At 37.5% G+C, this 24350-nt stretch overlaps 1 protein-coding gene across 4 annotated transcripts in view; it reads right to left on the reverse strand.

The window, feature by feature from the left end:
* ROCK2 (Rho associated coiled-coil containing protein kinase 2) overlaps nt 1-24350 on the reverse strand; it is a 141826-nt gene that overhangs the window by 36217 nt on the left and 81259 nt on the right. For all 4 annotated transcript variants that reach the window (XM_047845185.1, XM_047845184.1, XM_047845186.1 and 1 more), the window contains exons 5-11: nt 20195-20455; nt 10580-10724; nt 8321-8459; nt 4439-4530; nt 3492-3651; nt 1452-1512; nt 843-854 (exon numbers count right to left, since the gene is read on the reverse strand). In XM_047845185.1, the coding sequence (XP_047701141.1) occupies nt 843-854; nt 1452-1512; nt 3492-3651; nt 4439-4530; nt 8321-8459; nt 10580-10724; nt 20195-20455 (870 nt within the window). The remainder of the gene's footprint in view (nt 1-842; nt 855-1451; nt 1513-3491; nt 3652-4438; nt 4531-8320; nt 8460-10579; nt 10725-20194; nt 20456-24350) is intronic.

Consider the following 24350-nt stretch of genomic DNA (forward strand, 5'->3'; position numbering starts at 1 on the left):
TGCCGGGAACACTACTATAAGGAGTTACGGTCAGTAAGTCTTCCAGGAATGACGGCTAATTGATTATAAGTCATTTCCTTGCCATGCTTTACATCTTCTTCTAGGCCAGACATGTTGATCTTTATTTAAACCAACTGCAATTATATTACGTACTAAATAATCCATTTTTGGAGCATCATTACCTTCATAAAGGGCTAAACTTTTTGAGTGCCTTTTATGCCTTAGGTACCATGTTAGGCACTTTACAAATACTGTCTCATCAACCCTAACAACAACCCTAAAAAGGTGGTAGGTAGTGTTGTATGTACTCAATAAAGAAACTGCAACTCAAAAAAGGTGAGTAACTCTCTAGATGGCTTAGCTAATAAGTGGCTGTGCCAAAAATCAATCCCAGTCTATTAGATTCCAAGGCCAATATTCTTTCTAGTGATTAGGTTTCTTTAAGAAACTCATGGTTTCTTAAATATTTTATACATCTTAAGCAAAACTATCATTTTTCCCTAATAAGAACACACAGGCCAATGAACAAGTCATGTTTAACTACTTTTGGCTATTATTACATTAGTATAATTTGATCACGCTTGTTTTCACTTGTTCATTCAAAATTCTTACTATCAGTTATATATCCTTAATAAATAAAAATAAGAAAATTACATAATAGATACTTAAACAATAAAGCCATAGGGGCAATAATAAAAAAAATACTTGGTAGAAACAAGGCTGGGAACTTCTCTCTTAAGTAGATGTAGCACTCCAAATGCTAGGTGGAAAATGGCTCTATCAAAACATTGTCAGAGGGATGTGTTTTTCTCAGTTTTTCAACATAAGTGACATCAACATACCTCTTGGCTTTCCTATTTAAAACAAAACAAAAAGGAAATTTAAAATGTATGCATGCTTTATAAAATTCCTAAAATAAACCACGCCAAAATTATCTAACCAATCTTTTTACTTTCTATAAATTTTAAGGAGAAAATGTTAGCATCCTCATTAACGTGTATGCATCCGCACGGTTTACTTTTGTGTATGGTTACAAATTATAGAGGCCGCAAAATATTGTTAGTTTGATAAAATTAACCTTTGTTTGAATTCATTCCCACTCAAAATATTAATTTCTCCACAATTTCTGTACCCTGATAGCTTATTATCTATATTCTTTTAGAGTACTAAGATTATAAAATTTTCTGAGATTGTAGATGTTTATAAACCTATCACTTTTTTGCTATTAAAACTATGCCTAAAAGCTATGTTTAATTCATCTTTTTACTAGCCACCTATCTTCCACAATACTACCTGTCAAATAAATCCATCATCTCAATGTTTTGTGAACTGTATTACAACCAAGAACACCAGAAAATGGTTCAAAAAGTAGCATCAAATGAACTTTTTAAACACATGAATATTACTAAATTAGTCGAACATGTGACTAAATAGTAAAAATTTATACATACTTCATTTTTCCTTGACTGTATTGAATCATTTTCTCTGCAAGATGGAGAGTCACTTAATAACCTAGAGGGAAAGGCAGGAGATAAATTCTTTGCATGTCATTTTAATCCATTTTCTAATATCCCCAAATTATTCTCATAATTAAACTCCAACCACAAAGATTTCTCTTTTTTACTTCAACATATTTTAAATGAAGCACTGTTTTCCCCCTTTAGACATTTGTATCATTCTCAATAATTTAAAATGCTGCACTTGTTCTGCCCCCCACTCTTATCTGATGTTCTAGTCTTTAATATTGTTGAGACTGGAGTCACTATATGGCCTATACCTTCCCCCTCTTCATCTCATTTTGAGTTCCTAGAACTATCTTATCTAGATATCTTCTAGAAAAGAGACCCCTCTCCTCCTTTTCAAAGATAACATCTCTTGATTCCCAGGTCTTAATACATAAGTCATCACTTCTATTTAAATATCAGTATCTCACTTTAACTGGGTCCTTCCTCACTGCCTATAAATATGCTTGGGCTTCTCCAGGCACTCATATCCTCATCTCGGTGAGCATGACAAGAGTTTTGAGAGTACTACCGTTGGCAGGGTGTCCAACTCATCCTGGTCTACCTAGAATTTTCTCAGTTTCAGCATGAAAGTCCCTGGCCATATCCCAGGAAGCCCCTTGGTCCTGGGCAAACCATAATGGTTGGTCACCCCTACCATTCCATACATGGAAGTACCAAGTTTCTCAAATATGTTTCTCCAATGTCTTTAATGCCTCGCTACGTGTCAAAGTCAAAAGTCCCTCAGTATAGCACACAATAATCACCTGCTGCTTAACTCCAACAGTTTTTAATCTTTACACCCAATACTCACTGCAGTCAATCAGTATTTACTGGTCTTGTGCCAGGCTCTGTGCTACATGGAGAGATTGTAGGCAAAACACTCGCAATCTCATTAGGTCTTCCAAATGATCAAAATACAACAATAAGCACTTTGTGTTTGAGCCCTAGGACCACACTACTCTGTCCCAACACGTGCTAACATGCCACACTTTGGCTTCCATGGTTCACCTGCCCACAACCGTCACCTAACCTCCCCACATCTCGGCCACTCAAAACCCCTTTCTTGTTTTTACAAATGCCACCCCTTTCCTGAGGTCTTACCGGACTTCGTACCCTCACCCCAAAGATGTGACTTTTATTTTTCTTCAGAACCATTCTATTTGAACCACCTCAGATATTTTGGTGCCTTTCTTTTTTTCCTTTTTTAAATGTATGTACTTTTTAATGTTTTTGTTTGTTTGTTTGGTTTGGTTTTTTTTTTTTTTTTTTTTTTGAGAGAGAGAGAGAGCGTGAGCTGGGGAGGGGCAGAGAGAGAAAGGGGTACAGAGGATTTGAAGTGAAGCAGGTTCTGTGCTGACAGCAGAGAGCCCGATGAAGGGCTCAAACTCACAAACTGTGAGATCATGGCCTGAGCTGAAGCTGGATGCTCAACTGACTGAGCAAATCAGGTGCCCCAAGATTTATTTATGAGAGAGAGGGAGAGAGAGCAGGGGAGCAGCAGGCACAGAGGGGGGCGGGGAACAGAAGAACCGAAGCTGGCTCTGTGTGACAGCAGCAAGCCTGATTGGGCTCGAACTCACAAACTATGAGATCATGACCTGAGCCAAAGTCAGACGCTGAACCGACTGAGCCACCCAGGTGGCCCAGTACCTTTCATAAGGCAAATATCACATTCTACCCTTCATTACGACTATATTATTCTCTTATATCCCTCATCAGTTGATAAGTTCCTTCAAAAGTACGTATTTGGTCTTACTCTATATCCCCCAAAGAATACAGAACAGTGCCTTGCATTCATTTGTAACTGAATACAACATTCAGAAATAATGGAATTAAATGAAAAGTAACTTTTGATAGTCCTTTTGAAAAAGTCAGCAGTTTAAAACAAATGAGCACTTTATCTTCTATAGTCCAGAGTATCACAGTAAGACAACTCTTATAGCACAATCTTGAAAGCAATAAAAATGTAACAAACAAATCACATACAAATTTTCTCTATAGTAGGTAAATCCTATAAAAGGCAGCTGATTTCCCACAAAAGCTTTAGGAATTGGGAAGGTTTCTACATCTCCTTTATCATCTTCGATGTCATCAAAGTTGCTGCTGTCTATGTCACTGCTGAGTTCAGGTACTACAGGAGCTGCCGCTGTTAGAAGAAAAGAAATGAATTGTTTTATGCACAATTCAAATATACACTAGCCACCCAGATTTTTATATCAATTACAATATGTGATTGTGTGATACCAGCACATGACATATTAATAATATATAACTAATCAATAACATTATGATTTACCATAGAAGATTTTGGCAACATGGTTTACATTTTATCATTTCAAAAAATGAAAACCTTATTAACTATTTATTACTATATCAGATCAGCTTTATCTATAGATAAATCTACTAAACAAGGAGAGGAATATGGTATTATTATAGGTACTAAAATTGAAAGCAGCAGTAACTTGCACATACATTCTTCAGTCTTCGGCTTTTTATACTCTGTAAGTAAAATATTTCTTACTCTTAAAATGAATTAATGTCAAATATATATAAAGTTAAAATGAATTACTATGCTTATTCTAGTATTCATCAAAGTATGCTCTCCATATAGTGATTTATTAATTCAAACTCATTCAAATTCAAGGCTACTTCCCTGATTCTGAAAGTTATTTCGATTCATACAAAATGTGCCAAATTAAGAAATCTATTATAAAAGTATTAAGAAATATTGCTAATAAATACAAATTAGTTTAAGATATTGAGGAACATTAATTTAGTTATGAATATTGCCACAGAACAAATTTGAAATGAAACCTCCCAATTTAAAAGTAGTATCATTAAGAATATCAAACATGCTTATTAATTCAAAAGAGGAATCAATTTTTGAGATTTAAAATGTGACGGAATGGAAATATTTAAAGTTACTGACTTACTCTCTCTTATGTTATCCCAATTCCACTGATCATTCTTAAAGAAAGGATGTTGTTTGATTTCTTCTACCCCATTTCTCCCAAGTCGTACCTCCCTAAACAATACAAGTTAAGACTGTATTATAAAAAGATTATGAAAAAAACAAAAAAAATAACTCTTATCTTGACAAGGATCAAAATAAGGATCACAAATGACTTTGAGATATCTTAAAAAAAAATTTTTTTTTAACGTTTTATTTATTTTTGAGACAGGGAGAGACAGAGCATGAACAGGAGAGGGTCAGAGAGAGGGAGACACAGAATCCGAAACAGGCTCCAGGCTCTGAGCTGTCAGCACAGAGCCAACGCAGGGCTCGAACTCTCGGACCGCAAGACCATGACCCGAGCCGAAGTCGGCCGCTTAACCGACTGAGCCACCCAGGCGCCCCGAGATATCTTTATCAAAAGTTTCAACCTTAAATGTTTTTCAAAAACAAGCAATGCCAATTTTATAATATATGATCTCTCTAGATTAAAAGGACTGTATAGTAAATGCCATGGAAAAGGAAATGTATTTCCCTCTGTAGTTTGTATCAAACAAAAGTACGCATGAGGCTTTCAAGTAAAAATATTCATCGGCATGGGCCAAAACTGCATGACCAACTTCATGATGGAAAATGAACACAGGTCTAACTTTGATACAGAAGAGTTATTCAAAGCCTCTCTAATAAAAATGTTATTTTAAAAATCTCTTAAAAAGAATTCACACATTGCTAGAAGCTATCAGTATTAACTCTGATGAACAATTTCATTCTTTGACCTTGTGAGTCTTCAATGAAGATTGTATGGACATAAAAAGCATCTTTTTTTTTAATATATGCCCCCGGAGCTATGTTTAATAGAAACAAAAAAAACCCTGTAAACTTTAGAGGGAAGTACTGCTAGCACAATGAGGGCATTAAATTCTTTTCAATAATGGAAAAGAAATTGAAAAGAAAATATCTTTTCTCCATCTACAATCATTCCTTGGACTGCACCACCACCCCGCAATAAATTGTTTAGGGAAATTTCTCATGAATGGTACTCCTTTCATTAACATGTGCTATATATCCTGTTTTATATCATACCTTTCAGCACAAATTATGGTCATCCTCGTCAACCCATCTAGTCCCAAATCAAACACTATACAGGATCTGTTCTGAGTTTATCAGCATGGATTGGTAATCAGATATTAACAAATCTTGTAACTGATAAACATATTAAAATGACTAACCTCTCTAATGAGAAAAACTAACAATGCTTCAGATGGAAATAAAATCATGATAATTCAGTTTGATGAGAATGAAGAAGTAACTATAAATCAACGGATATACACCCTGATGTGACTTCTCTGGGTGTCAATTTTGCAACACCAACTCATTTTAATTAATTTTTTAATTACCATCCAAGTTAGTTAGCATATAGTACAACAGTGATTTCAGGAGTAGATTCCTTAATGTCCCTTTCCCATTTAGCCCATCTCCCCTCACAATCCCTCCAGCAACCCTCTGTTCCCTATATTTAAGACTCTCTTATGTTTTGTCCCCCTCCCTGTTTTTATATTATTTTTGTCCCTTCCCTTATGTTCATCAGTTTTGTATCTTAAATTCTTCATTATGAGGGAAGTCATATGATATTTGTCTTTCTCTAATTTTGCTTAGCATAATACCCTCTAGTTCCATCCACGTAGTTGCAAATGGCAAGATTTCATCCTCTTTGATTGCCGAGTCATACTCCATTGTATATATAGACCACATCTTCTATCTATTCATCCATCGATGGACATTTGGGCTCTTTCCATCCTTTGGCTATTGTTGATCGTGCTGCTATAAACATTGGGGTGCATGTGCCCCTTTGAAACAGCACACCTGTATTCCCTGGATAGATACCCAGTAGTGCAATTGCTGGGTTGTAGGCAGTTCTATTTTTAATTTTTTGAGGAACCTCCATACTGTTTTCCAGAATGGCTGCACCAATTTGCATTCCCACCAGCAGTGCAAAAGAGATCCTCTCTCTCCACATCCTCGCCAACATCTGTTGTTGCCTGAGTTGTTAGCCATTCTGACAGGTGTGAGGTGGTATCTCATTGTGGTTTCAATTTGTATTTCCCTGACGATGAGTGATGTGGAGCATTTTTTCACGTGTTGGTTGGCCATCTGGATGTCTTCTTTGGAGAGGTGTCTATTCATGTCTTTGGCCCATTTCTTCACTGGATTATTTGTTTTTTTGGCTGTTGAGTTTGATAAGTTCTTTATAGATTTTCAGTAATAACCCTTCAGCTGATACATGATTCGCAAATATCTTCTCCCATTCTGTCAACTGCCTTTTAGTTTTGCTAATTGTTTCCTTCCTTGTGCAAAAACTTTTTATTTTGATGGTCCTAATAGTTCATTTTTGCTTTTGCTTCCCTTGTCTCCGGAGACATACTGAGTAAGAAGTTGCTGTGGCCGAAGCCGAAGAGGTTTTTTCCCTGCTTTCTCCTTGAGGATTTTGATGGCTTCTTACATTGAGGTCTTTCATCCATTTTGAGTTTATTTTTGTATATGGTGTAAGAAAGTGGTCCAGGTTCATTTCTCTGCATGTTGCTGTCCAGTTTTTCCACCACCATTTGCTGAAGAGACTGTCTTTATTCTATTGGATAATCCTTCCTGCTTTGTCAAAGATTAGCGGGCCATATGTTTGTGGGTCCATTTCTGGCTTCTCTGTTCTGTTCCATTGATAGTGTCTGTTTTTGTGCCAGTACCATACTGTCTTGATGATTACAGCTTTGTAATATAGCTTGAAGTCGGGAATTGTGATGCCTCCAGCTTTGGTTTTCTTTTCAAGATTGCTTTAGCTATTCGGGGTCTTTTCTGGTTCCATACAAATTTTAGAATTGTTTGTTCTAGCTCTGTGAAGAATGCTGGTGTTATTTTGATAGGGACTGCAACATCAACTCATTTTAAAGTGTGTACCCTAGAATTCTACCTTTAAGATCTTATCCTCCAGAATACATGCAAAGATATGAATACATGAGGACAGTCATTGCAGGACTCCTTGTAACAGCAACTGGCTACCAATCAATATGGTTTGCTGAGAAATCACAGCACTTTTGAGCTCGAAATGCCCTCAGCTATCATGGATTGAATCTGACCCCATCATTTATGGGTAAGTAAAATTATTTCCCCCCAAAGTAATTTCCTTAAGATCATAATGTTAGTGTGTCAAGTTTGGACTGCAGTGCACACACCGGTTATAAATGTTGCCCTTTGATAGAATGACTCTTACCACAAATCTAAAAGAATTAAATAGAAAGGCCAAGGAAGAAACTCCAAAGAGTTTCTATCTTCTCCTTTTGAGGCAGGTTTTCACAACACTGTTCACCCATTTTGTTTTAAAAAAAATATCGAATTTCCCAGGCAGACTTACTCATTTTCAAATGCAAATATAAAAGGGCTGGGAAGGGGGCACTCCCAAGTCAAATACAAACAGCTTTTGAGATTATAACCAGTCAAGTATGTATCTGCACAAAACACCCTTCTCTCAAAAGATGTACAAATAAGAGTCCTATGGCTTAATTACTTTTAAGGATAAAATGTGAATAACATAAGCCTTATTTCTTTCAAATACATTATCTTACCAAGTTCTATTTTTCTCTTTTTAGACACGAAGGTTAAGGTCAAAGTTAAGATTTCAATGGGATTGCGCACACATAACGACGAGAGTAACCCAACACCAGGCCTAGCAGTAGGAAAAGCCTCACCCAGAATTAAATGCAATTTGGATAAAGAGAACGAGATTTCGTATGCAAATAAGAGATAGCTATGCTTTCGTTTCTATGAATTTAGAAGTTAAGGGCTCTCTACAAAGAAATTCAATGTATATTACCTATCTGTTAAGAAGGCACAGATGAGATTCTTCGCATGTTTAGAAATTTCTGCATCTTCTGGGAAACACAGTGAGTTTTTATGATCCATAATTTTGCTATATGTTCCTACAAGTGAATCTGCATAAAATGGAGTATCCCCTAGAATTCCAAGAAAGAAGACACGGAGTGTTAACAGAGAATGCAAATTAAACACTTTTCATAATATTTAAATATATTAACTTTAAATGTGTCAAGTGCATGGAAGGACAAATGAATTCAAGATTTTTCTGGGGCCATTTTTAACTGCAATAGAGTCCTTTAAATGAAGTCCAGTGCTAACTAACCTGAGCAGGCAGGCACCAGAGTAGGCTGAGAATACTGTAAATCAGTGTCATTCAAACTCATTAAATTCAACTCTCAGAGTTGAAAACAAGAGCAGGAATTTAAATGGTCCCTTCAAAGGTGTCATGTGAGTTCCTCCAAAGTACATTATTTTCTAAATCCCTAGAAGACTTCAGGCAAATCCTAGAATATATTTTACTTTCAAAAGATTACAAAATACACCTAATGTATCATCAGTTTGGGCCAGAGGTGGGGAGAATGGACAGCTACCAGGGAACACACTCTGCATATAAAGCAATGGAGGGGCGCCTGGGTGGCTCAGTCAGTTGAGCATCCGACTTCGGCTCAGGTCATGATCTCACAGTTGGTGAGTTCCAGCCCCGCATCGGGCTCTGTGCTGACCACTCAGAGCCTGGAGCCTGCTTCGGATTCTGTGTCTTCTCCTGTCTCTGCCCCTCCCATGCTCATGCTGTCTCTCTCCCTGTCTCTCAATAATAAATAAACATTAAAAAAATAGTAATAAAAAATAAATAAAATAAATAAAGGGATGCACTTCAATAACAAAAGCCCAAGACAATGTAGGTCATACAATGACATGAGTTTAAGCATAGCAAGATCAGTACTACATACACAAGATGGTCACCAAGAGAAGGCAACTTAGGCCACAAAAACGGTCCATGGCTAATTATTATTTAAATTTGAGACTTACCAAAATATTCTCTTTTTTTTTTTTTTTTTTTCAGTAATAATCATACTCAACTATCCCACAGATTTCACAGATTTTCTGCTATCAATTTTTTTAGGGACATCCTCTAGAAAATAAATTCTTCAATTCCTAAAAATGTATTTTCAACTCTGAAGTTATTTCATATAATGTTATCAGCCTTATCACACTTGCCCCAGAAAGTGGATTTAGCTATAGCTGCCCTCATCCCCAAGCCAGATGATTCAGTCATTGGCTTCCTTAGCCACAAGATATTTTTGTGACCCCAGTACTTTGGAATCAGAAATCCTAAGAATGAAAGTGATGACATAAAAAAGTTTTGGACTACATGAGCCTTTCAAATTTTGATTTGGTCACAGTGAAAGAAATTATTAAATATGCCTCTGAGTTTTCTGAGAATGAAATACTATTATAAAATATTTTTATCTTGATAGTCAAATAGGTCAATAACTATTAACGATTTTACTAGATTTACTAACCATAGATAAATACAACAGAAGAAACACAGTTGACAAGAATCAATTAGGTAACATAATTACATAAACTAAAGAGTACTTTTTTATTTTTTTTTTTTAATTTTTTTTCAACGTTTTTATTTATTTTTGGGACAGAGAGAGACAGAGCATGAACGGGAGAGGGGCAGAGAGAGAGGGAGACACAGAATCGGAAACAGGCTCTCCAGGCTCCGAGCCATCAGCCCAGAGCCTGACACGGGGCTCGAACTCACGGACCGCGAGATCGTGACCTGGCTGAAGTCGGACGCTTAACCGACTGCGCCCCCCAGGCGCCCCAAACTAAAGAGTACTTTTAATCCTCTATTATTATTGAAACAAGTATTAACAGCTTTACATTTAAAATATTTACAACAAATACTTGGTCAAGAAAATCTTGGACTGGAGGCCCACTGCAGCTGTATACTTGCTTCTTATTCTAACACTGTCTTCATACAAAAAGGTCTACTGAAAGATTATTTCCAGCAGTATACTTTTAATTCCTTTTATAATCCACTAAATCACTGTGTCAGTACAAGGCTTGGTTTTAATTTTCCAGTAACAACCTGTCATAACTGATAAAACTAATTCCACATTTTTAAAAATTCCACTTCTTTCCACAGCACACAATTAATTTCCTCATATTTTCAAATTCTTCACTTAAAACTAAAGTGGTAGCAGGTGGGTTTTTAAAAACAGATCAAGTTAAAATATTTACTTACCCACCAGCATCTCAAAAAGGAAAACACCCACAGACCACCAATCACATTCTCGCCCATAGTAACCATCACCCCCTTGTGATTTGAGAACCTCAGGTGAAATATAATCAGGTGTTCCAACTGCTGTATCACAATGCACCATGCCTGTCTGGGTAGAGAGCAGAGATCAAGAAAAACAGTTGTATGTAAAACCATAGACACATAAATGCAACTAACTCATTTATTATTATATACATAGTGGCTACAAATTGCTACCAATAGAGCCTCATTGCTGATACGGCTTTAGGAGGACAGGAGGTAAATGTATCATGAAATGCTTAGAAGTGTCAGGATTACGGGAAATCAAGGGTAACTTTTCAACTCTAAAATACAGGAGGCTTCATCAATGAGAGAAGTAAAAAGTGGTACACTGCATGGGAATTCCATGCGAATCAACACCTTTTGTTACTTTTTCTTACACTACTAGTTAGTTAGGAGGGCAGTTACAAGGAAGTACAAAACGTGATCTTAAGGCACTAACCTGGAGAAAAGAATTAGGAAGCTTTGGTATTTTCAAAGGAACCGGCAGTATTTAAGATTACAAAGAGCCTAGTTTGGAGGCTGGATAAAAACGGTTCTTATTATTAAGAAAAAAAATGGGGGAAATAGATCTAATGTTTAAATTAAAAGATCTTAACAGTTTGAAAGCAATACCACCAGGCTGCATATTTAGAAATACAGAGTTGTGGCATGAAGGTTATTTGACAAAATGATAAAAACACCATTATCTGTTTAGTTTGGTGTGTAATAAGATACTTCCTATCTGAAGTCTTTTTGACAAGGACAAGAACTATCATAAATACAAGTACGTGTGTGCGTGTTGTAGCATATATATGTGTGTATGTTTGTATATGTGTGTGGGCTGTAAAATTAAATCAGTATAACAATATAACACTAAATAATACTCATTCACCTTTAGCTCTGTCCAAACCTGCTAAGATTTTATAGATGAATTTAAATGCCCTCCATTTCCTTTCCCCGCCCAGTGAAAAGTATGTCACCCACGCTGCTCGTAAGGAAGCTACATAAATTCCCCCACACTAAGTATTATGACTTTTCTTTGGGAAAAGGAAGTTCCATGTATTTTATAAATATGATTTATGTAAATGTATTTAATAGCAATAAAATATGTTAATCATAGGAAATTAATTTCAAAAACTATCTTTTCATTCCTCATATTAGCAACAATTCAATCATTTTACTTTCCCAAGAATACAGCAAATAGAGCATAAAAGCCATTTTAGTTTGAATACAAATAAAATAAAAGTTCTGAAAATAATGGGGCAAATTATGAGGGTGATAATTTGTATGGATCAGTACTTAGGATAAAAGATGAAAAAATCAGTACCTGACTTCAAAACGCAGAGCATAAAATCAATTTTTATCGTGGACTATCCTAAACTTCTACTAGAGGAAACATTAAGAGATTTATTTATTTATTTATTTATTTATTTATTTATTTATTTTCTATTTGAGAGAGAGAGAGAGAGAGAGAGAGAGAGAGAGAGAGGGAGAGGGAGAGAATCCCAAGTAGGCCCTGCACTATCAGCCCGGGTGGAACCTGAGGCAGGGCTCAATTCCACAAACTGTGACATCATGACCTCGGCCAAAATCAAAAGTTGGCCACCCAACCGAATCACTCAGGTGCCCCAGAAATTAGACTTAAAAAAAAATTAGTTAGCATTGAAAGGTTTAGAGGAAGGAGAGGAAAGGGTAAGACACAAAAGTAACTGGCATAAAGTTAGGCTGTAAAGGCTTGGATAAGTCAGGCTTGAAAGGAGGGCCCACGACATGACAGCTAGGGCAGAAAAAGAGCAAAAGTAAAGAAACAAGAATGACGTCATATAAAGCAAATTCAAGAAATGCAGTGAAGTCCCAATCAGCGAACAGTAAAGCTTCACAACAATGAAGACAGGAAAGGTAAGATGGAGACCAAGTTTAATAATCACTTGCAGAATACTTTCACAGGACTAAAGAACTGAGTTAACAGCACTCTGCTTTTGGGGAAATGTTCCAACCATAGTTTCTGACCAGCATATTGGAGGTTGAGATTTTTTTTAAAAAACATTTGGGAAAGATATTTTAAAATTATCTCCTGGAGAAGTTCTCCTATTATATGAGCACAGAATCCACACTTATGACAAGTCTCTTAACGTATTCTGAAGAAATACAGGAAGGACAAACCAGAAACTAAAAAGACCTGGTTTACCTATGGGGTGGTGGGTGAGAGAACAGGGTGCAAAGAAGGAAGTATGGGAGGGGGCAGTAGGAGTAAGGAGGCAGGGATCCTTCTCTGAGCATGCAGTTGTACAGTTTTAATCTTAAAACCAGGGAAATGTTTCACACATCTTAAAAACTATAAACAACCAGTATCAACCAGGATGTGTGTCAGGGAGGTACACTAAATGGAATACGTATAGTAAGAAATGAACCTGTTTTGTACATTAACAACATAACCACAATAAATGGGGTAAGGATAAAAGAAATGACCTAAGTAACTTTGGAAAACAGTATCTTTAACATATGCTATAAGGCTAAACACAAAAGGAACTGCACAAAAACAATACATTCTAATTAATAAATCTGTTTGTCACAGAGGTAGGAATTGGTAATTCTGAAATAATTTTAAGTGTATCCTAGAGGTGAACAAGCAGGTAAATATAGTGTAGACAATGAGAGCCAGGTTTCTCACTGACTGAAAAAGCAATTATGAAACAGAAAGGAGGAGGATGCGAATGAACCCTGCGGTGTAGGACAAGAATCAGAATTATCAGTATGAACTCAGAACTTTTAGTAGCCTATATATACAGACCCATAAGTACAGAATTAAATACAAATGCGTGTGTATGTGGATTAGCACATATAGTCTATTTGGTATACACGTGTCTGCTGACCAGGCCTAGAAATAATGACACTCCGGGGGCAAGAAGCACATCGAGCGCCCAAACACTGATTTCTAAATACCATTCTTTTTGTTGTTAAGTTTTATTTATTTATTTTGAGAGACAGAGAGCGTGGGGTAGAGGAGGGGCAGAGAAGGAGAAAGAGAGAATCGCCAGCAGGGTTTGCACTGCCAGCAGACGGCCCGACATGGGGCTCGAACCCACGAACTGCGAGATCGTGACCTGAGCCGAAACCAAGAGTCAGACGCTCAATCGACTGACTGAGCCACCCAGCCACCCCTCTAAATCCCATTCTTGAATAAAAGAAATCTGAGCTTCTTAGAGAAGCAGCTGATTCCAGAGCTGGGACAGAGAAAATACAAGACAAGTCTTCGACTTACACTGCCAAAAAAGAAGAAAATGCTCCAAAAAGGAGGTGTGTCCAAAGGACATAGGAGTAACCTGAGGAGCTTTTGCAAGATAAGAAAACTCTGGAGTGAGTTTCAAGGTATGAGTAGGAATCTGCCAAGTAAACTGTATTCAACATCATATATGAAGGCCAGGAATCATGAAATCATTGATTTCATGGCATAAAAAACAACTAAACGTAATTTAAGACCCCTGAACCATAAGGTACAAAAGGTCAAATGATAGAGAATGAGGGTGAAAAGTGGAAGGGATCATGTCATCATAAGAAGCTTTGTATGATGGGGCGCGTGGGTGGCTCCATCAGTTAAGCATCCGACTTCGGCTCAGGACATAATCTCACAGTTTGAGTTCAAGCCCCGCATTGGGCTCTATGCTGACAGCTCGGAGCCCAGAGCCTGCTTCAGATTCTATGTCTTCTTCTCTCTCTGCCCCTCCCCAATTGGTTCTCTATGTCTCTCAAAAAATAAACATAAAAAAAAATTTTTTTTTAGAAAGAAAGAAAGAAAGAAAGAAAGAAAGAAAGAAAGAAAGAAAGAAGCTTCATAGGACAAGCTAAGGAGTTTGAACTTTATTCAGTAGATGACAGATATCTAAGCAGGAGAGCAACATAAACGGGTATGTATTTTCAAAAACTTCCTCAAAAATACTTTAAATAGATCAGATTAAATGGTTGCTAAAATATATCTGGCATTTTATAATGGATAAAATATCATAAATGGGGAGATTTACTAAAAACACAAAATCAGTCCATCACAAATCATGAGGTTGGTCCAGGAAACTATTCTTAAACGCTTCCTGTAATGGGGCACCTGGGTGGCTCAGTCGAGTGAGCATCTGACTCGGTTTCAGCTCAGGTCATGATCTAACGTTTCTTGGGTTCGAGCCCTGCATCAGGCTCTGTGCTGACAGCAGGGAGCCTACATGGGAATCTCTGTCTTCCTCTCTCTCTCCCAGTCCCTTCCCCACTCACATGCTATCTCTCTCAAAAATAAATAGACATTTATGGGGAGCCTGGGTGGCTCAGTCGGTTGAGCGTCTGACTTCGGCTCAGGTCATGATCTTGCTGGGTTTGTGGGTTCGAGGCCCGCGTCAAGCTCTGTGCTAATAACAGCTCAGAGCCTGGAGCCTCCTTCAGATTCTGTGTCTTCTCCTCTCTCTGCCCTTTCCATGCTCATGCTGTCTCTCAATAATAAATAAACGTTAAAAAAAAAAAACAAACAGGCATTTAAAAAATAATAATAAATGCTTCCTGTGAAAGTGGGAAAACTTGTAAATGGCGTTCTTAATTATCAGACACATTAAGGCCTCAGCTTGACTGCTACATAGGCAGGAGTCTATTTGCTTCATTTTAATAATTAAAAATAAGTACTTGCACCAGGAGCTCCTTTCTCAAATAGGCACATCCCCTGCCTCATAACCTTGGGCTAGCGGAAAGTCCTACTTCTTCTTGTGTTCTATCTAAAAACAGCCCAACTGGTTTAGAAGCCCATCTCCATTTGCACTACACAGCGCCCAAGGCACAAAAAGCTGCCTGTTATTCCAGTTATCTCCTGGGGTACCAATTATTACTTTCACTTGGGCTCTGGTTACAAAGCTGCATAGCTTTTGAATGGTCTGTCCCGACCTCGTCCAAAAACCTGTTCTTCTTCATGTATAATTTTGCAGAAAATAGGGTTTTTTCGGAAACCCGAGTAGAGACACCTCCATTTTTAAAAACTGATGTCATTTCTAGAAGGGTTAAGAACAGTAACAATTTGCCAATTAGCTTTTAAAGAAGTATAGCCTCAATTTAATCAAATAGTATACACTAGAATATTCAGGGTTATAATTTTACATTATTTTTAGGTAATTTAAAACACTAATATAAAATGTGCCTTAGAAGCTGGTAAAGTGGCTATGAAGTGCCTAATGACGAGCAAAGAAGAAACTCAATTTACCCAACACAGCAGGTAATTTCAATAGCAGTACTTCTCGGCTATCATGGAGATACACCTAGATATAAATATACTACGCTGAGGCATTCATGTACATCTACATATTTTTTCCAGAGAGAAAAAGAATAACAGCATCAAAAAAACCCTGTATTAACCACAGTTTATTAATGAGCGAACTTAATGAGATATACCATTACTCTTAATGAACGGTGACAGTAACAAATTAGTCTAGTCCTTGTATAATTTTTAGTTGTATTTTATTTTTGCATTTATCCACGGCATATTGTTTCATATGATGCCAGAAGAGCTAAAAAATAATTTGAGAATCTCAGTCAATATTGTAGTAAAGGGTTGGCAAACTTTCCTTTAAAGGGCCAGTAAATATTTTAGATTTTGTGGCCACACAGGATCTCTATCTACTACCTTCTCTCTTTTTTTTTTAAACGACCTTTTAAAACTGGACAAACCGTTTTTAGTACAAGACAGGCCACAGGCCAGACCTGACCCACACCCCAGGGTGCTGATCCCATCCCCAGACAAGCAGATGAAAGACAATGAAGCCAGGAGCACCTCTAACAGCTTTGAGGCCATAATGAGAATCAAACAGAGGCAGATAAAGTGATGAACCTGAAATATGCAACAGCACTATTTACATTAACAGCTAAAATAACAAGATTATGAATTCTCTGTACTACAGTTTTTAATAAAAAACTCCTTTGTTCTTCAACATACATAGTTGTTCTCATCATTATTATTACTTGAGGCATGGAAGTTTGGGGTAAAACAAGCAACATTTTTAAACTTCAATATTTAAAAAATACCTATCTCACTACATGGAAAATAAGAATTTCTGTTCGAAAGACACAAACAGGTAGCTGACCGGAAGATCTGCGGAATCACTGTCGAGATTACATAAGGAATTCTTCACTTCAACAAGTTGCTTTTAAAAGGGTCAAAAGACACACACAAGTAATTCAAGAGATAAACGACTGGCAATTACATGCAGAAAAGTTTGCTATCATTAGTTATGAAAGAAATGCAATTCTCTTTTAAGCTACTACCTTACACCCATGGAACTGGTAAGAGTTAGAGAGTGAGTAATAGGAAGGGGGAGAGACGACACGGAGACAGGGTCGCTAAGGCACTACTAGCAGGGGCTGTAACAATCACAGCCATTCCAGAGGTCAGGTAGTTCGTACTTTACGTACCCTCTGAGTCAGCAGTCCCACCTCTAGGTATGTATTAGAGGAAACCCTTGTCAGAATACACATGGGCCACACCTAAAGATGTTCAACATCTAAGTTTAACTAGGCTCAACATGGCACTGTTGGTGGCAGGGGAATGGATGTGGCCTAGGAATCCAACATAAGGGGGAATAAGTAAAATTAACAGATAGACCCTACGGGATACTAAGAAGCAATGAGCTAATTTACATATATTAGAAAAGATATAAAACAGTGTTAGCGAACAAAATTTTAAAAAATGACATTCATGCCATGATACCATTTATACATATGTACATCGTATCAATAGCGTGCAAGAACTTATAGTAAACACATGACACTGGTTGTTTATCAGGGAAAGAGAGAATAAGACTGAAACAGAAAGGGGGAAAACATTATAAAATAAAAACAAGATGATGGCTTTCTGTTGACTACTAACAACAATAAGCGATGAACCAAGGATTATAATTAGCTCAGGTATATGTACCTGACTTAAAAAATAGTACATAATATATACCACATTTTATTTTGTCTTACTAAGAGACAATTTAAGATATTTAAATTGCTAAATTTAGGGGCGCCTGGGTGGCGCAGTCGGTTAAGCGTCCGACTTCAGCCAGGTCACGATCTCGCGGTCCGTGAGTTTGAGCCCCGCATCAGGCTCTGGGCTGATGGCTCAGAGCCTGGAGCCTGTTTCCGATTCTGTGTCTCCCTCTCTCTCTGCCCCTTCCCCGTTCATGCTCTGTCTCTCTCTGTCCCCAAAAAAATAAATAAATGTTGGGAAAAAAAAAAATAGTACATAATATATACCACATTTTATTTTGTCTTACTAAGAGACAATTTAAGATATTTAAATTACTAAATTTAGGGGCGCCTGGGTGGCGCAGTCGGGTAAGCGTCCGACTTCAGCCAGGTCACGATCTCATGGTCCGTGAGTTCGAGCCCCGCGTCGGGCTCTGGGCTGATGGCTCAGAGCCTGGAGCCTGTTTCTGATTCTGTGTCTCCCTCTCTCTCTGCCCCTCCCCCGTTCATGCTCTGTCTCTCTCTCTGTCCCAAAAATAAATAAAAAACATTGAAAAAAAAAATTTGGGGGGCGCCTGGGTGGCGCAGTCGGTTAAGCGTCCGACTTCAGCCAGGTCATGATCTCGCGGTCCGTGAGTTCGAGCCCCGCGTCAGGCTCTGGGCTGATGGCTCGGAGCCTGGAGCCTGTTTCCGACTCTCTGCCTCCCTCTCTCTCTGCCCCTCCCCCGCTCATGCTCTGTCTCTCTCTGTCCCAAAAATAAATAAAAAAACGTTGAAAAAAAAATTTTTTTAAATAAATTGCTAAATTTAGTATTCACTTACATGCTTGTAAGATTATGCTATAAATACCATATTCTGTCCTGTTTCTCACACTCTCACACTCTACATACCCCTCTTTCCTTAGTCATTTTCATTTTCACTACCCTAAAAACATGTGACGTGACCTATTTCTCTACACCCTCCCAAAAGTTTTTGGTTTAATTAAAATCAGAATACACTCATGGAAGTTCAACACATAAACATCACTCAGTTTGTACAACAGACATAAAAAAGTTTAGCATCCTATTAGAAATTATTTTACACTTTATTTTCATTGAAGATAATTTTTACTATTAACCATTTCATACTATTTACTATTAACCATTTCATACCACAAGAGGGAGCTCTGGGGACAAATGCTCCATCTATTAAACACGGACTCATGAATGCAGAACATGGACACAAGGACAAAATCCAGGAAGAAGACCAAAGGAGAAAGGAATGTTAAGTATTAGTTGAGTAGACAGGACATACAAACCTAGATACGTGAAAATGGCCTATGAAACACAGCACAAATTCTAAATAAGTGAGAACATTAGGAAAGTGATCCATCAGGTTAGGATTACAAGGAAGACTTCCTAAATGAGGTAAAATCTGAGCTGAGCTCGGGACATTACAGATCGCTGACGGGGGCAGTATGATCTATAGAAGTGAATGTCACACAGGTGGCATGAGTCAGAGGCAAAGAGAAGGAAAATCAGCTTACTTCAAAATAAGTATCTTTACAAGATATTCTTTTTTTCTTTGATAAAGTATTCTGCTTATGAAATATGAATAGCTATACAGGCATACTGGAAGGTTATAAACACCATACAAAAGATGGCATCCGGTTTGCTGTCAATTTACGTTAACATTTAGAAAGTCTGGTGGATGTAAGTCACCCCCCAAGATCCAATAGGGAAACTAAAAAACAAAACAGGAATTATACGGTACACTTATAGAGAAAAAGAGGTAAAGTTTACAACAGGAATAAATCAACATAATCAGCTATGACGTTAACACTACTGAATCCATTGATCAAAATGTGAATTGTTTACCAGGTAAAGTACACAACAGATGACGTCCGCAAATTTATTCACTGTGGTTGACGCAGACAGGGTTAGCAGGTGATAGGATCATAAACTTCTTACCTTAGCTTTTTTTTTTTAAAGGAAAAATACAGAAATAATAATGGTGATGGAAATACCCATGTACCTTAATTTATATTTTGTGTCTTATTTCTTCACCTGGATCATTTTACACATGCAGTAGTTTTGATTGGTAGCAACTGCTTATCAACATTCTATGAGGAAGATGCCTGAAGTTATTTGCATTCTTATTTCTCTTATATTCCCCAAATCCAATGCTACGTAATTATAAATAAAGCACTCTGTAACAAGATGATCAGTTAAAAAAAGCTTTGTTTCAGTCACTACACAGTTAGCAAAACTAAATTTATCTTTGCTCAAAAAAAATAAAGATTTGAAGTTTCTTTTATTTTTGTTTTTAAAAAGTAGCATTTTGGGGGGAGCCTGGTGGCTCAGTCAGTTCAGCGTCTGACTTTGTTTCAGGTCATAATCTCGTGGTCCGTGAGTTCAAGCCCCATGTCGGGCTCTGTGCTGACAGCTCAGAGCCTGGAGCCTGCTTCGGAATCTGTGTCTCCCCCTCTCTCTGCCGCTCCCCAGCTCATGCTCTGTCTCTCTCTCTCTCTCTCTCTCTCTCTCAAAAATAAATGAAGATTAAAAAAAATTGCTTTTTAAAGTAGCATTTTTTTACTTGCTCATTACTTACTTCATCCATCTTCATACATGTGCCAAAATCTGCTAACTTTAGATGTCCATGTTTATCCAAGAGCATGTTGTCAGGCTTTACATCTCTGTGAATGAGACCCATGGAGTGTATGGCATCCAGAGCAAGAACAACTTCAGCAGTATAAAATTTGGCCCACTTTTCAGGGACATCATAGTTACTCATAAGGTTTACAAGATCTCCACCAGGCATGTACTCCATTACCATGTACAGATACTTATCATCTTGAAAAGCACAAAAGAGCTGGAAAACAAAATGGGAAGGAAAAAACATTTTTTTAGAAAAAAGAAAACCAAAAGCTTAATAGGAACAAAACCCAAAAGTATCATTACTGCTGAAAAAGGCAAATTCTTTTACAACCAAGAGAGTTTAATTCTATGCAATCTTTGATTTTAGATTTGGACATCTTTAATGGAAAAGGAAGTATCAGACAAAACTTTTTATATGGTTATCTTCCTCATGCTTATTGACAAGAAATACATAAATGAGTCATTTTCCCTCTGAGAGAATACAAAAATCTATTTAAATAGAAATATTTTAAAAGAGGGGCGCCTGGGTGGCTCAGTCGGGCAAGCGTCCGCCTTGGGCTCAGGTCGCGATCTTGCAATCCATGAGTTCGGGCCCTGCATCAAGCTCTGTGCTGACGCAGAGCCTGGAGCCTGCCTCAGACTCACTCTCTCTCTCTCTGTCCCTCCCTTGTTCATGCTCTCTCTCGCAAAAATAAACAAACATTAAAAAAAAGAAAAGAAATATTTTTAAAAGAGAAACCGTAAAAATGAGGAACATAAAAGGTAAAAAAAAAAAAAAACCCGAAGAATTCATAATTAAAACAAAAAAACAGCTTTCTGAAAACAAAACAAGTTACTGCACCTAATTCACAGAGAAGAAAGCTGAGGAGATAGAGGCAGTTGAGAAAAACCTTTCAGAAACCACATTCGATGGACAGAAGAAGAGGGAGTGAGTAAGCACCACACCACTGGAAAAGAGCGAGTCCCTGGTAGCCACAGTTAAAACAGGGCCTTCTCCTCTCCTATTCTCCACGATTTGCTCCTAAGCAGCATAGGGCAGGTGCTACCAGCACCTAGACTAGAGCAGTGGCAGTGGGACCAGAGATATTACACCTAGCTAGGTTGCTACTGACCCCCCCAGAGAGACAGGAATCACAAATTCAGAAGAAAAGTTATTTGTATATTCCACCCACGTCCCACCCCCCCCCCCCCAGAAGCAAGCAACGCAAACAGAAAAGGTTTCCATAAATAGGGAAAAACTAGAACCGAAGCAATAACTGATGCTCAAAGTAAAGAAAAAGAATTCCTACAAATCAATTATTTCAAACAAACAAACAACGTAATGGGAAAATGAGGAGACTTAAGCACGCATGAGAAGATGCTCACATAAGGAGATATTCAAAGACGAAAAGGCATGAAATTTCATTAAAGAAAGGTAAATTTAACTCACTGTGAAAGAAACGCCACTTCACAAGCACAAAAATGATCAACTTTTAAAAGTGACAATACCAAGTGCTGGCAAGGACAAAGGGAACTTAGAAACTAAACCTCTAGAATCACATTGAAAAAAAAGCTATTGGGGCGCCTGGGTGGCGCAGTCGGTTAAGCGTCCGACTTCAGCCAGGTCACGATCTTGCGGCCCAGGAGTTCGAGCCCCGCGTCGGGCTCTGGGCTGATGGCTCAGAGCCTGGAGCCTGTTTCCGATTCTGTGTCTCCCTCTCTCTCTGCCCCTCCCCCGTTCATGCTCTGTCTCTCTATGTCCCAAAAATAAAACAAAGCAAACAAACAAACAAAAACGTTGAAAAAAAAGCTATTACCACCTACTAAGATAGACTTACAGGTACCCAAAAATGCCACTCCTAGGAATAAACGCAGCAGAATTAGGTACAAGAACATTTACAGGGCACCTGGGTGGCTTGTTGGTTAAGCATCCGACTTCGGCTCAGGTCATGATCTCACGGTTCGTGAGTTCAGGCCCCGCGTGGGGCTCTGTGCTGACAGCTCAGAGCCTGGAGCCTGCTTCTGATTCCGTGTCTCCCTCCCCTCAGCTCCTCCCCTGCTCACACTCTGTCTCTCTCTCAAAAATACATAAAGATTAAAAAAAAGGAATTAAAAAGAAGAAACATTTACACTACTTGTAACAAATAAAATTTTGAAATATACCAATAAATTATGATATATACACGCAATGGAATAAAACACAGCAATGAAATTAATAAACTGTAGCAATCTAGATTCGATAACTCTTTCCAACATAATGCTGAACAAAAAAGCTAGATACAAAAGAGATATTCAGCGATTTCACTTATATAAAGTTCAAAAAACAGGAAAACTAAAGATCATGGGTGCTTGTTTAGGTGATACACGAGAAGGAAAAGCAAGGAAATGATTACTAATAAAGTCAGAAGAGTGGTTATATTCGGGGAAACACACGGGGGTAGTGATTAGGAAAGAGTGCAAGAGAACTTCTGGAATTCTGGCAATGTTTATTTTTTGACCTGAGTAGTAAATACATGGGTGTTTGCTTTGTGATAAATCCTGTTGTTTGTTTTATATATTTCTCGGTGTCTGTTTTATATATTTCTCGGTGTATGTCACGAATAAAATCTTTTTTTTGTTTGTTTTAAAGTATGACATGGGGCACCTGGGTGGTTTAGCCGGTTAAGCGTACAACTTTGGCTCACAGTTCGTGGGTTCGAATCCCACATCAGGCTCTGTTCTGACAGCTCGGAGCCTGGAGCCTGCTTCAGATTCTATGTCTCCCTCCCTCCCCCAAAAATAAACATGAAGAAAAAAATTTTTAAGACAAAAAAAAGATATTTTAAAGTATGACAAAATTAAAGCAGGACTCAAAAGGAAATTTATAACTTCAAATGCATTTATAGGTATTTCTCCTTATCCTTTCACTATCCAATAATCACACAGGTCTGCACTGTAAAGTAAGGACAATAAAAATTAGGCAGATAAAGAAACTAGAAAAGAACAATATACATCTAAAGAAAACCGGAGCTATGGAATTCTTTTAAAGCAGTAAATAATTACAAATAAAAACAAAGTAAGGGTGTTATTTTGTAAATAAAACAAAAAAAAAACACGTTAAGACTAAAAAATGTACATATACTCTATTCAATACAAAAGTGGAAAAGAAGACGGATACCGTCACAGAAAATATAAACTGACTCAAGAGGTAAATAAAAACCTGAACTAGTCAAAAATCACATCAGAAAAATAAAAAGGATGATAAAAGATCTAGTTGGGAAGAAGGAAAGGAGGGATTGAGTACAGAAAAAAACATCTGAGTTTTAGGACAGCAAGCGCTCTCTCAGAAGAAAGGGAGAAAAGATGGGGTAGGAGAGCAAAACGTCTTTCAGGAATTCTTGTAATTTTTTAGTACTTCAAAATTAAACGATTAAAATTAGCTATGGAAAAATGTTAAAATTTTCTAAACATTTGTAAGACCAAAACCAAAGAATGCTTCCAGATGGCTTATCAGGCAAGCAAGAAAAGCCATTTACCAATAGCGAATTAATTGTGTTTCATTGCATCAGCAGAAGAAACGTGTCCAGCGGAAATCAACTCAAGGCTATCAGTCTTTCAACAACAGTTGCTCAAGGAGTTGAGGACACTGGGGGCAATATCAGTAGTCAATTAAAAAACAAGGTAAATGATTTTGAGTGGTTTTTCTCAGCTCTTGGTGAGTCAACAGATGTTGCTGATACTATGCAGTTGTTACCATTTATTGGAGGAGTAAGTGCCAAATATGAAGTAAAGAATTAGCCTCTATAAACAGTCTGCATAGGTCAACTACAGGCAAAAATATTTTCGAAGAAGCTGAGAAAACACTAATTCAGTACAAACTGAAGTAGGTGTGTTAACAAAAGACGGTGGTAAAAATATATGTGGAGCAGAAAAGGTTTTCATTGGACAAATTTACAAAGCTTGTGAAAATGTATGACATTTAAGTCTGTAGTTAGTCTCTGTAATACTGATCTTATATAAGAACTCACTGGAAAATACATTTGAATCTCATGTAATAAATGAATACTATTAATGGTTGTTATTTGCTCTTTGTGGACTTAACCATCTTCATCTGTTTTTGTCAGAAATAGAAGATGTGTATCCTGACTCAC

Source organism: Prionailurus viverrinus, unplaced genomic scaffold, assembly GCF_022837055.1.
Source record: "Prionailurus viverrinus isolate Anna unplaced genomic scaffold, UM_Priviv_1.0 scaffold_33, whole genome shotgun sequence".
In the NCBI taxonomy this organism is placed as follows: Eukaryota; Metazoa; Chordata; class Mammalia; order Carnivora; family Felidae; genus Prionailurus; species Prionailurus viverrinus.